This window comes from Ambystoma mexicanum, chromosome 3q, assembly GCF_040938575.1.
Source record: "Ambystoma mexicanum isolate Mex_15411 chromosome 3q, UKY_AmexF1_1, whole genome shotgun sequence".
NCBI classification, from domain to species: domain Eukaryota; kingdom Metazoa; phylum Chordata; class Amphibia; order Caudata; family Ambystomatidae; genus Ambystoma; species Ambystoma mexicanum.
The window spans coordinates 671,797,016-671,809,579 of NC_090926.1; the positions used below are offsets into that span (position 1 = coordinate 671,797,016).

At 47.1% G+C, this 12,564-nt stretch overlaps 1 protein-coding gene across 1 annotated transcript in view; it reads right to left on the bottom strand.

The window, feature by feature from the left end:
- Nucleotides 1–12,564, bottom strand: part of FBXW10B (F-box and WD repeat domain containing 10B) — a 322,682-nt gene that overhangs the window by 58,370 nt on the left and 251,748 nt on the right. Inside the window, exon 13 of the mRNA XM_069654556.1 lies at nucleotides 11,598–11,795. Within this exon, the coding sequence (XP_069510657.1) occupies nucleotides 11,598–11,795 (198 nt within the window). The remainder of the gene's footprint in view (nucleotides 1–11,597; nucleotides 11,796–12,564) is intronic.

Sequence of the window (12,564 nt, forward strand, 5' to 3'; positions counted from 1 at the left end):
GGTAAACAGACTACCCCGCTAGGTCACTTAGAAAGCCCCTGAAGGAGTTAGATATAGTAGGTTATGGATTGTAGGCCTTCCTATCACATGGATAGACTAGACAGTAGAGGTCAACTGGCTATAAACATAGCTGTATTGTCACAGAGCAGAGTTGGTTGAGTAAGGAACGAGGGCTAGGGAGGTGGGGGGGCTCTTCAAGGATGAGGGAAATGTTACAGGTAACGAGTGAGAGTGGGCACTGGTGAGTGAATTCAATTCTGACTATTAATAGTGGTTCTGGTTGTCAGTTTGTATGAACATGTCTCCGCACAAGGCATTACAAATAGTGGCAAAACTGAGGACCTTGTCTGAAACCACACAGCCAGCGGTGAGGGCTTCACACGCATGGCCTAGCGAATACGATAGAATGGTATTTTGTTAAAGCATTGCTGTGACTATTCTGAAATTACTTTCATTCATGAGAAAGAAAAACACCAAACAATAGTTGAGGCACAGACCAACTTTGTATTTGCATAAAACCAATACGGTCAATAAACAAAGGCCTGTGCCAATGTGCTATAAATGCCAATGCATTTGGGATGCAATATACTTCATCAGGGCAATAGCTGTGCATGTCACAAAAAGAAATATGATATGATATAAGGAGCCATTTATAACGTGCCTATACACAAGTGTCTCAAGGCGCAACAAGACAAGGTAGGGGAGACAGATGGAGGACAAAACATTCTGGATTAGTTGCAGAGGGCAGAGAGTAGAGGAAGGCAGACTGAGAAAGAGGCTTTTGCAGTAGTCCAGCCTAGAGGGAACTAGGGCTCTGGAGACAGCAAGCCTCTGGGGGAAAGTGAGAAAAGGAAGAATACAGCTGGTAGTGTGCCTTCTTAGCGAGGTCCATGATTTGAGGAGAAAAGAAGAGAGTGGAGTCAAAGATGACACCAAGGTTTTATGCCTCACAGGAAGGTGCAGGAGGAGGGCTCAAGGAGGGCGGACAGAGTGAAACAGGGAAAGCGGGAGCAGGGGCCCCAATGAGAAGGATCTCAGTCTTGCTGTAATTAAGACAGACATCGTTGGAGGCACACCACTCCTGAATCATGGATAGACTGGAATGAGCGAGAGAAGAGAGGAGCCTGAGGGGAGCATGAAGGCGAGCTGAGTGTCATTTGCATAAAACTGAAAGTTACAGAATATGGTAGAGTTTAGATGGGCCAAAGGAGCCAAAAAGACGTTGAAAAGCCAGGGTGAGAGGTTAGAGTCCTGGGGAACACCACATGCGGAGAGAAAGTTGGTGGAGAGAAAGGACCCAAGTTGGACCTGGGAGTGTTGGTGCAGGAGAAAGGAGGTCAACCAAGCCAGGGCTTGATCTGTAATACCCAGGTTCTCAGGGAGATGATTGATCAGGATGGCATGATTGACCATGTTGAAAGCAGAGGAAAGATCAATGAGAATGAGGACAGAAGGAAGGCTAGAATCGATATTAGTGAGCAGATGTTCACAGGTGTTCAGGAGAGCAGTTTCCATGTCTCTGGCTGACGGATTGTCATGGAGACAGCCAACAGATTCAGTGTGGAGAGTAAGCTGGGAGATGGCCAGCTTTTCCAGGCGTTTGCCCAGGAAAGGAGTGCTAAAGATAAGGTAGTAGTTTGCCCAACAGAAAAGATTGGCAGAATGCTTTTTCAGGAGGGGGTGCACAAGGGAGTGCTTTAGGTGAGAGGGGAAAGTTACAGTGGCAAAAGAGTGATTGCAGAAATCGACCATGATGTAACTAAGGCTCAGAGAAATTAAATAATTTGCCCAGGATCACACAGTGGTGCGGAAAGTTGGGATTAAAGTTCATGTCTACTGGTTCCACTGCCTGCACCATGCCTCTTTGCTGGAAGAGGGGCGGAGAGGATGCGACTACTGACGCCAATCTCATTATGGGGGCTCTAGAGGTAAATGGCTTCTGACCGCTGGACACAGGAGGATGAGCTACCTCTGTGGAATATGCGTCACATGAACACTAGAGAGAGGGGAGTAGTGCTGAGGAGATGCACGCAAGCCCACGCTTACTTCCTGGCAGTCATGAGGTCATACACAGGCAGCCTCTTAATAAGAACCCACCCAAGACTCATCCATAAACAAGGACGAAGAGACAAAGAAAACCAGCCCACCTAGCGACTGTCTGAAGGATGTGCGGCCATTCCAGACAACAGAGCTATCCCTCACCTACCAACAGCTGAGCCATCCCTCGGTTAATGACTGAAAACAGGGCATACAACCATTCCAGAGAGCAGAGCTATCCCTCACCTACCGACATCTCAGCTATCCCTCACCTAATGACTTAAAACAGGGTGTACAACCATTGCAGACAGCAGAGCTATCCCTCGTCTACCCCTACAGAATGGAAATTCATACAGCATATCACTATATCCATGCCAGACTGAGGGCTAACCCTCACCTACCAACAGTAGCCAGTCCAGACAGCAGAGCTATCCCTCCTCACCCACCGACAGCAGTACTATCCCTTCTCACCCACTGACAGCAGAACTATCCCTCACCTACCGACAGCTGAGCTATCCCTCACATTATGACTGAAAACAGGGCGTACGACCATTCCAGACAGCAGAGCTATCCCTCGCCTACCCCTACAGAATGGAAATTCAGACAGCACATCACTATATCCATGCCAGACTGAGGGCTAACCCTCACCTACCAACAGTAGCCAGTCCAGACAGCAGAGCTATCCCTCCTCACCCACCGACAGCAGAACTATCCCACCTCACCCACTGACAGCAGAACTATCCCTCACCTACCGACAGCTGAGCTATCCCTCACCTAATGACTGAAAACAGGGCGTACAACCATTCCAGACAGCAGAGCTATCCCTCGCCTACCCCTACAGAATGGAAATTCAGACAGCACATCATTACAATAGGGAGGCACTACTGGCACCTGAAACCAAACCTCCTGATGCCCACCCCAGGATCACCTGTGTCATTACACATGGCACCCATTCCATACAAATTAAGAAACTAATCTCTAAATACTGGCCGTTGACTCGCCTTTGCTTGCAGGACGAGCCAACCCCCAGATTCGCTTTCAAGCATAGCAAGAACTTAAGAGACCACCTCGTACATTCTAGGTTTGTTAAACCTGCACCTAGAGTGGGTCTATGGAACCTAAGAAGCACAGTGGGCCACTTTGCATGTGGCAATTGTACCGCGTGCAAGTTTACAAGAAAAACTAAAGAGTTTTTGGTGAATGGCAAACCTTGGACTCTTCGCAATCTGACAAACAGCAAAAGCAAACAAGTTGTGTATATCATTGAATGTCCATGTGGTCTTAGATATGTGGGTCAGACTATGCGTGCTGCGCACATAAAAATTTGCGAACACCGGGGAACACAAGGATTCGCTGTAAAACCATGAGTGCACCATTGGTAAGTCACTACCTGGAACTCCATCATTCTGTCGATGACATGACTTGGTGGATCGTTGATGTTGTTGTCAACTCTTCCAATGCCCGGACAAGCCTTTTGTCCAAAGAGGCCAGATGGATCCATAGACTTGATACCTTTCGCAATGGCCTCAATGAGGAATTCATACCTCACCTCCAATAGAACAAACTGTAATCTTTAATTGGGACCCTTGTGGTTGCAAATATGCCCCTGTGATTATGGGCCTGTACCTCCTCCAGTTTCTCTGACTCAAGCTCTTTGAAGCTTGCACAACCTGAGATGGCTGCCTCAATATGGCCCCCCTTTTCTTCTCATTGGCTCTCCAGCTTGAGCCCTCTCTCTGCTCCGAGCGCCTAGCGCCGGACGCTTGACGCACCCTCTGTAAGGGTTATTCCCCGTCCCCTTCCCCCCCCCCACGACCCCCCAACTACCCTCTAGCAACTTTTCACTTCTATGCCGGATCCCAGCTACGCACAGCTTTTCTTCGGGAGGGACTTTGTTTACTATCGGGGCCGCTGCCCTGCCCTCCTTCTCATTGGCTCTCCAGCTTGAGCCTTCTCTCTGCTCCGAGCGCCAGACGCCGGACGCTTGACACACCCTCCATAAGGGTTATTTTAGGCTCGGAACGTGGTTGCCGTGACAACCCTACCGCGACGTGCAAGCCGGCTTTCACCAGCCCCAGCTGCTTGTCTCGAGAGGGTCTCACGGCAATCCGTCTCCCTGAAGCATGACGCGGCATTTTCTTCCCGCTGGCTCTGACTGCGCGAGCCCTGCTCCTTGAGCCCCCTTTCAGAGCTACTGGTGAGTTGTCAATTACACATGCCACACGGGTCTCTTCGCCTCAGATTCAGGGCCAGTTTCAGCTCTATTCTGGTGCCTAATCCCGATAGCGCCGTTATGTTTTTTACATGCTGCCATTTCCCACGCCTCATTTTTGCTATGTTTGGTGTGCTTCCTTCCACAGCACCCATTGTGGCGCCTTCTTTTGACCAACATTTACCGTACCAGCAGTATTTTCATTCCTATTTGATTCCATGGACCAGCCCCACCTGGAGTACAATTATATAAGGTATCCCTCAGGTCTATTGCCATTCCTTTGGGTCTCTCTCCTCTTTGCACACTTTACACTGACTTTGGTGTTCACTATTATATATATATTATTTTTGAACAGTCACAATTAATTCTTCTTGATTCTAAGTATAGGCAGACGATTTTATCCACCTGTAATTTACTTGTAGTAAGCTTTTATGGCCTCTCTGCCCTGCAGCCCACCGTTCCTGTTTAATTTAATTTAATTTTGTTTATACAGTTGGCAGACTCCCCCACATCGAGCCTAGAACCGTCAATCAGGTTCACTCTCTTCATAATACCAGGTTGCACCGTTATTTCATGCAAGAAGTTTAATAAACTGGAAAAGTAGCTCCCAAGGACTCCACCCCGTCTTCTCCAATCTGTACTGGGTGAGTGTTCCGCATACTAAAAGACAGCTACTCTTGAACTTTGATATTCCTTTGAAGTTGTCCCAACAGAAGCTTGTATGTATAATCTATGTCCCCTCTATTTCTGCCCCCTTTTGGGTGATTTTATCAAATTACTCCAATCCTGCCCTGAGGAAGGCCTCTACTATTGATGCCAGTCTGGCACGCTGAAACGTGATATCTATGTGTGTTGTTCCCTTTGGGAACGAGTTTATGATTTCCTCCTACACGTTGGCAGATAAACATGCGAATTTAGCTAATTGAACTTTTTCTCTACACCTACTAGGGTCATTTTTCATACACCCTGGAAGGCCCCATGCTGCAGGAACAATTGGTATCCTGCAAGGATTGTTTTATTCTTCTCATTAAATGCTATTGAACAATCCACGTTTGCGATTTGATGAATATGTTGTTCTTTTGTACTCTATGTATTCATGATGAATGTTATGTTTTATGTTTTTCTTCAAGTTTTTCCAATTGCTTTTATTCATTTTTGTCAAAAGTATAAAAATTCTGATCCATTAAAAACTGTGCTTTCAACAATAAATTTATTGTCAGCATACTTTACACTTTTTCTTTGGTTTATCCTTAGTGACTAGCCTTTGCAAGCACTAGCCTCAAATTGATATGGAGATTCAATTCAAATTTTTGACAGAATTTAGGACTGTCTACAGTGTGAGTACCCTTTTGTCGGTTCTGTTTAAGAAGCATCACTATATCCATGCCAGACTGAGGGCTAACCCTCACCTACCAACAGTAGCCAGTCCAGACAGCAGAGCTATCCCTCCTCACCCAAGCTGAGGACAACGCCCCTGCCGTCCTGCCCCACACCCAGGAGTTTCCCTGTCGCAGCCCGGCATGGCTGGAAGGAAGGGCTGAAGTATTGGAGGATATAACACGTCTCAGCCAGTGCAAAGCAAACGGGAGTGCCTCTCGAACTGCAGTTTGGGTTAACCTGTGACCGTCTGCTGTTGGCTATCGGTGGCCTATATCCATCGTGGGCACCTTTGTTCCTGGTAGCAGGGTGTTCGGCGTATCAGCTCCGGAGGGCCATGGCAGTGTTGTTTGGGCTCTGTAGTCCCAGTCCGGATAGGGAGCACCATCGAGGCGGCCAGAGGCCAAGTGGCCGGCAGGCTTGGGTGCACAGAGCAGGTCGGGTGCAAGACATGCAGATTTGGAGAACGGACGTTTACACTGAGGCAGAAGATTCTGCTGGAAGGCCACCGGGGGGACTGCCACTATCGGAGAATGAGCACCTATTTCAGGAATGGGAGTGCCATCCAGGAGAACGTAGGACGGAGGATCGGGACACAAGGGTCCCCAGAGCTCATCCGGCGCCCGGCATGCATAGGAGGCATGGGGCTGTACCCGGTAAGGCTGCTCGTGCTGGCGTTGTGTTTCTGGATAGTTGGATGTATCCAATGATGATTCCATCACAGTGCAGCGTGCCTGAGTTGGGTCGCGTGAGCGGCAGTTGGTGCGCCTGCAGAAGATGCCCAGCTCACGTCAGTGTGAAAGTCACGTGGGGCTTGGGCGGATCCAGCACGGAATCCGACGGAAGGTCGTTCTTTGAGGAAAGCGACGACTGGGACTTCCGGGATTTCTGTATAGTGCAGGATCTTGTTGTATATCATTTAAAGGAGGAGTTGAGCCAAAGACTTCCAGAGTCAGCTATGTGTAAAGCAGGAAGTAAGGAGATGTGTTTGGAGTCTAGGCGGACTTTGTATGCAACATGAGACTTTACGTTTCTGGATGCTGTTCCGGGGAGTTTTCGTGAACCAGCAGGATGTGACCCAGGGTAGAGACTCTATTCATTAGGTGAGTCGTCATGGGCCTTTTTTGTTTGTGTTAATGTTGTGGCCTGTTTTTAGGGGTCTAGGTCCGTTTTGGTTCCCTGGGTTAGTGCGGGTTGATGTTGTTTGAGGCCGTTGTCTTTCCTGTCATGTGCTGTGTTGTGGCCTTTTTGGGTATATGCGTCCTGAGTACTTTATAACTGTATCTTCATATTTTCCCCTTCTCGGAGTGTGGGAGGGGTGGTATGCTAAATTGTGCATTTTCAGGGGGTCAAGATTATTTGTGCATCCATGTTCCGATCGGTGGTTGATGACTTTCGTATTTTGGATTTCCATATTGGGGACATGTGTAAAGAATTGGCAGATCAACTCCGGATGAAGAGTTTATTGTTATGAATATGCTGTTTCTCCCCCATTATATTTGACATTTTCACTACGCATCACCAAAGTAGATTGTGCTTTCATCGTGTGATGTCGAGAGAGTTGTGTGCGAAAGAATGCTAATATGTGTGGTGGATATGGAGAGGGTATTTCACCTATGTAATTTGGCTTTGGTCTTGACAGGCCAGTGTGAGTACGGGGGTGTCCGTAGTGTTCACCAAAATAGGTGCGATTGCTTTGGGGTGTGAGAAGAATGAGCGAATGCAGATGCCGGGTGTGTCTGTGTACATCAATTCAGTTGTGGCATCGTTAATGGTGTAATTCTTAGGCGTTCTCTTACGACTTTCGGCACTGTGTACTATGTTGCTGACCTATGGCATTTAGCATGGTAGTGCCTATGGCAATGAGCGGTGACAGTTTTGGAGCTGGGGGTGCTGTGTTAGTACAGATGCCGGGTGGGTCTGTAATACTTAGGGCAGTCGTGCAGTTTGTGTGTTGTTGCTAGTACAGATACCGGGTGGGTCTGTGGTATCTAGCGCAGCTGTGGGGTTTGTATGTGGTTGCTAGTACAGATGCTGGGTGGGTCTGTAGTAACTAGGGCACTGGTTCTGTCTTGTGCGATTTTAGTGCAAGGGCATGTTCTGTTGTTATTTGAACATTAATATGGTTGCCTTTGGTTGGCGTTGTCTAAAGCAAGGGCTGGTTGTTATGTTCACCGTGTTATTGAAGTTGGTTTTTCCTAGTGTGCATATAGCAAGTGTACACAATTAGGTGCAGGAGTTTGGGAGCTCCTTGTTGGAGTTGAGCGTCCGTTTATGGTTCATAGTGGTTAGGGAATGGTATTACCACTGTGTTGAGTTAGATCAATACCTGTCTGATGATAGGTGTAGTTAACTGCATGTGGGGTGCAATTTGCTAATATTAGGTGAGGTTTTGGAAGTATTGTATGACTATTGTCATGTGGTAAAGGGTAGGGTGGTGGTAGAAAGCATTGTGTTTTCATTTAATCAAATTAAGGGTTTCTCAGCAGGTGTTGGGCATTTGTTGTTGCTCTTGATAGAGCGGGATAGTGCTCAGCGGTGGCAGTGCTGAGGTTCTGGGGGACAGCCCAGAGCATACGGAGTTAGCGCGATGTTGGTCAGGGGTGTTAGTAATTAGGTTTTGTCTCCGGACATTTGGTAGTTATAGGCGTGGCAGGCTTATGTTCTGAGGGACAGCTCGGAACTGGTGGAAGTGCTGTTTGTTATTTTTAGTCCTCGAGGGTTCTGCCAAGATGGTTTTAGGCAGTGGTTGTTCAAGTTAGAGTGTTTTGTTTTTGGGTGACCTGGTTTGGTCATTTGTACGGGTCCGGTTGGCCGGTGAAGGTACCTTATGTGTCTTGGTGCAGAGCTTTTGATCATGGACGGCTGCTGTGTATTAGAAGTTAGGTGCTTGTAGTGTTTTATCCATCCACTTTCACTGTGTAGTGTCTTCCTTTAGATTTGGTTTGCAGTGGTGTTCCCTTGGTATGTGACGATGTCCTTCTACTTCTTGTGGTTTCTCTAGGGAGGGAGAAGTGTAGTAATGTAGCTGGTAGGCTGTGATGTAACTAGTGCAGTGATGTTAGCCTATGTGGAATGTGAGCACTATGAGTGTTCTGAGAGTGACGGTTGGGAGACCAGAGTGAGAGTGGCGATGTTCCTCCTGTGTAACTTGTCTTGTGGACCCTACCATCCCTGTGTTTGTACTATGGAAGATAACACTGGCTTGGACAATAAACCTTGTTGAACTTACCTGCTTCTCTTGCGACATCTCGTTATTACACTATCCCTCACCTACCGACAGAATGTAAGACATTTCAGGGAGCAGATCACTGCACCCATGGCAGACAGAGGGCCATCCCTCGCCTACCGACAGCAGAGCCATCCCTCACCTACCCGCGGAATGGAAGACATAGTGCAGACAAAAACACAGGAGCCACCTGTTAGATGAGAAGACAGGCTGACACCCTGCACCTTCGTATTTCCTAGCCTGAGAATGAAGACGTAATGCGGAGTAGCGCTAGAATTTGTGAAATTCCACTTTAGGCCACTAGAAACGCAGGAACGGATTCTAAGGCATGTTTGGCCTTCAAAATGCATAGAAAGGGTTTAAGTGAAGCAAGGGTCTGCTGGGTGTCTTTGGATACTCTACAGGCCCTCGCCTGGGATTCACAGCTAGCCACCAGGCTACTTATGCGACCTCTAGCTTTGAATGACTTCAGTGAGAATGGGCTCTAAAGGCAGCAGCCCTTCCTAGCGCTGCAAAACACTAAAGAAAGAAGACTCTTTTCTCTAGTGCAGCTGATGGAGATAAGGTAAAGGTAAGGTAAACATAGATTGGGAGATTTATTTAGAATTCCGAGTAGCAGACCTAGAGGACAGAGTTATTACAGAAATGTGTCTTCTTTCTTTGGTGTTTTGCAGCGCTAGGAAGGGCTGCTGCCTTTAGAGCCCATTCTCACTGAAGTTATCTGCATTCTATTCGGGGCACGCTCCCCTCAGGGTGAGCGACTACTATTAGTCAGGCTTTACTGTCTGCACGAAGAGGCATATGTACATTATTTGCTGTAACCTCGCCAGGTGAGAGCCAATAACACTACATCAGTTCTTCATATGCATAGTCCCACTAGCCGTGTTATTTGGTCTAATGTGTTATTTGTCTTTTCTTTTCCTTCACTTGCTTATCTCTGCATGCGCTTCCCATGATTTGCGGTAATGCACTCATATTAACTGTACATTTGTTGTACTGTTCTTTTGGCAAATTGCTCATCAACTTTATCTAATGGTGTGATTTTCCCACTATGTTTGGCTCATTTCGCACAAATTGATGTACTCACCCCAAATCGGTGATTGCCACATCACCTATGTTTCATCTGTATGGGGTCGATTTTCATCCTGCTGTTTTTGGTCTGACTCTTGTGATTTGGTATTGGTTCGGGTTTCTGTGATCGGTGTTTGTGACACGCACAGTTATTGCCCTGATGAAGGATATGGCATTTGGAGCACATTGGCACATGCTGTTCATTGACCATATTGGTTTTATGCAAATGCAGAGTTGGTCTCTGCCTCAACTATTGTTTGGTGTTTTTCTTTCTCATAAATGAAAGTAATCCCAGAATAGTCACATCAATGCTTTAACGAAATATCAATGTAGCGTATTCGCTAGGCCAAGGGTGTGCAGCCCTCGCCGCTCGCTGTTTTCAAACGAGGTCCTCAGTTTTGCCAGAAACGTTACAGGGTCACCCCTAGTGTCGCAGCTCCCACGGTGCCCAGGATGAAATGGGTCTGCCAGCAATCATGGAAAATCCCTTGGCGCCTCACCGCCTACATCCCCATCTGTCACCGCGGCCGCCTTTGCTTGCAACGTCATCACTCGCACGTAATATTGCGGCGCCAACATGGAAGTGAATACCCGTGTTAGGCCCCATACTGCTGATGCTCAACAGTCTCCCTGAACTTTAGCAGCGTTTTCTTGGTACTGCGTCCTGTTTGTTCCTGGTGCATGTTGGCTTCCAGACCGTGGCTTGTTTTGTTCCTGGATTGCTTCTGCCTTTTCCTTCTAGGCTCCTGATTCCAGGGCAGTTTGAAATCGTTTTGTCCCTGGCTTGGCTATTCAACCTCCGCTTGTTTCCTGGATTGCTTCTGGCTTCCTTTTTGGCATCAGGTAAACTTGGGTATTTATTTGTATTACTCCCGATTTTCCTTGGACTTCTGGAACTTGAACTTGGAAACCTATTGGTTGTAAATGATGCCTTCTGTGAACCTTGTGGACTTTTCTCATAACGCCTGACGTTCATCATAGGTTTGTCCCTTTTTCTTACTGATTCCGGGGGTCCTCAGGGCTGCCTTTTCACCTTTGTACCCTCATCCTCTCTGCAGGCTGGTTTTTCAGTCTGAAAGTGGTTTGTTGTGGAAGGTCTGCCACCTTCTAGGCATTACGAAGAGCTCCCATTACGACACATTCTTGGAGCCACAATGGCTGATTTTTGTATACATCTTTTATAAAAGTCTACCTCGTCACTTATTCACAACGTCAAATGAAGTAGACAGGACAAGGGTGATGATCTCAAGGGTGGAACACTATTGCAGATTTAAACAAATATGCAAAATCACACAAGAGAAGTACGGCAGATCTCAGAGGGAGATACACTGGACACAGTTGGGGAGAGATAATTAGAAAGGTATCAGATGGAGGAGTAGTACCGCAGCTCAGGGGATGAAAGGATATATTTTAAAGTCTGACCACTTTGAGACCTTTTCATGTGAAAACAAGAAACTAAAGGTTACAGAAAAATAAGGTGACTTTGCAAAACCTTGCCCTGGCAAAATAAGAGCAATTGAAAATAGCACGGAAAATCACTGGCAACCAAATATTTACACACAGCAAATGTTAATGGAATCCAGAGATTCATTTTGCCATGTTCTTGAACTGCGGCAACTCTAATTCACTTTACGGCACTGTTGAATTCCCAAATTCAGCGAGGCAACTCACCTGAGTCTCCTTTCACTTTTAAGAGATCAGTACTCAGCCGGCTGTTTGATTCGGGGGTGCGTGGGCATGCTGAACCCGTCTTTGTGGCAGAAGGGGGCTTCTTAATGAACTCTGGCTGTAGGTCGATGTAGGCAGAGCTCCTACGGAAATTCTGGATATCCGGCCAAGAGGCCGGCTTCTGGGATTCCAGCTGGCGACCTGATGGAGTTATAGAGGAAGTTAGTCTGGGATCATTGTAAGAGCTATTACATTAGGGTTTTGATGTTGCACATACACTTCCTTACCCCCCCATCCCCTCCGCCCCTGTCGACCTCTTGCGCAAGCCACTTAACCACACATTCCATGGCATGAGAATCTTCTGCAAATGGCGCACTGTCTTTTAAAATGGAATGGCACTGCCAGACTTAATGTGTTTTTTGGGTGTGTGAGCTTTCCTGACCATGTAAAGGTTGTGTTAATGGTTTCTTAGTTCTATTACTTGCTAGTTGCATGGCCACTCACTACTACATGCAAGGAAAGAGTGCAAATAAACAAGCAATAATGCGATTTTCATTAGGCACACAGTTAAAACGGGGTCGCTTCTAGGTTTTTGGCCCTTAGTGCTCCTAAAAGATAAAAGATACAGGCCACTGCTAGCTGATCTAATCTATGGCAGTGTAAAGTATCTCACACTGGTAATTCAGCTCCTTTCACTGCTTCCCAAGCTCTTCACCATATCTTGTGCATGTGTCCTCGCACAACTCCTGCTGTCTTTCCCCTCTCGACAGCTCCTAACACTTTTATTTCCCCCACAGCTCCTCCCACTATCGGTGCAAGTGTGCCACACTCCTTGTTCTCTGTTTATGTGTCCAAAATTAGTTGGTTGTTAGCCCTTAAATGTGGTGGTAACGCTATTACTGCCACATTTAAGGGTCCGCCCAATCACGAGTCTGGCAGCATTTAACCCCAGCTCCAAGCTGGGGGTAAA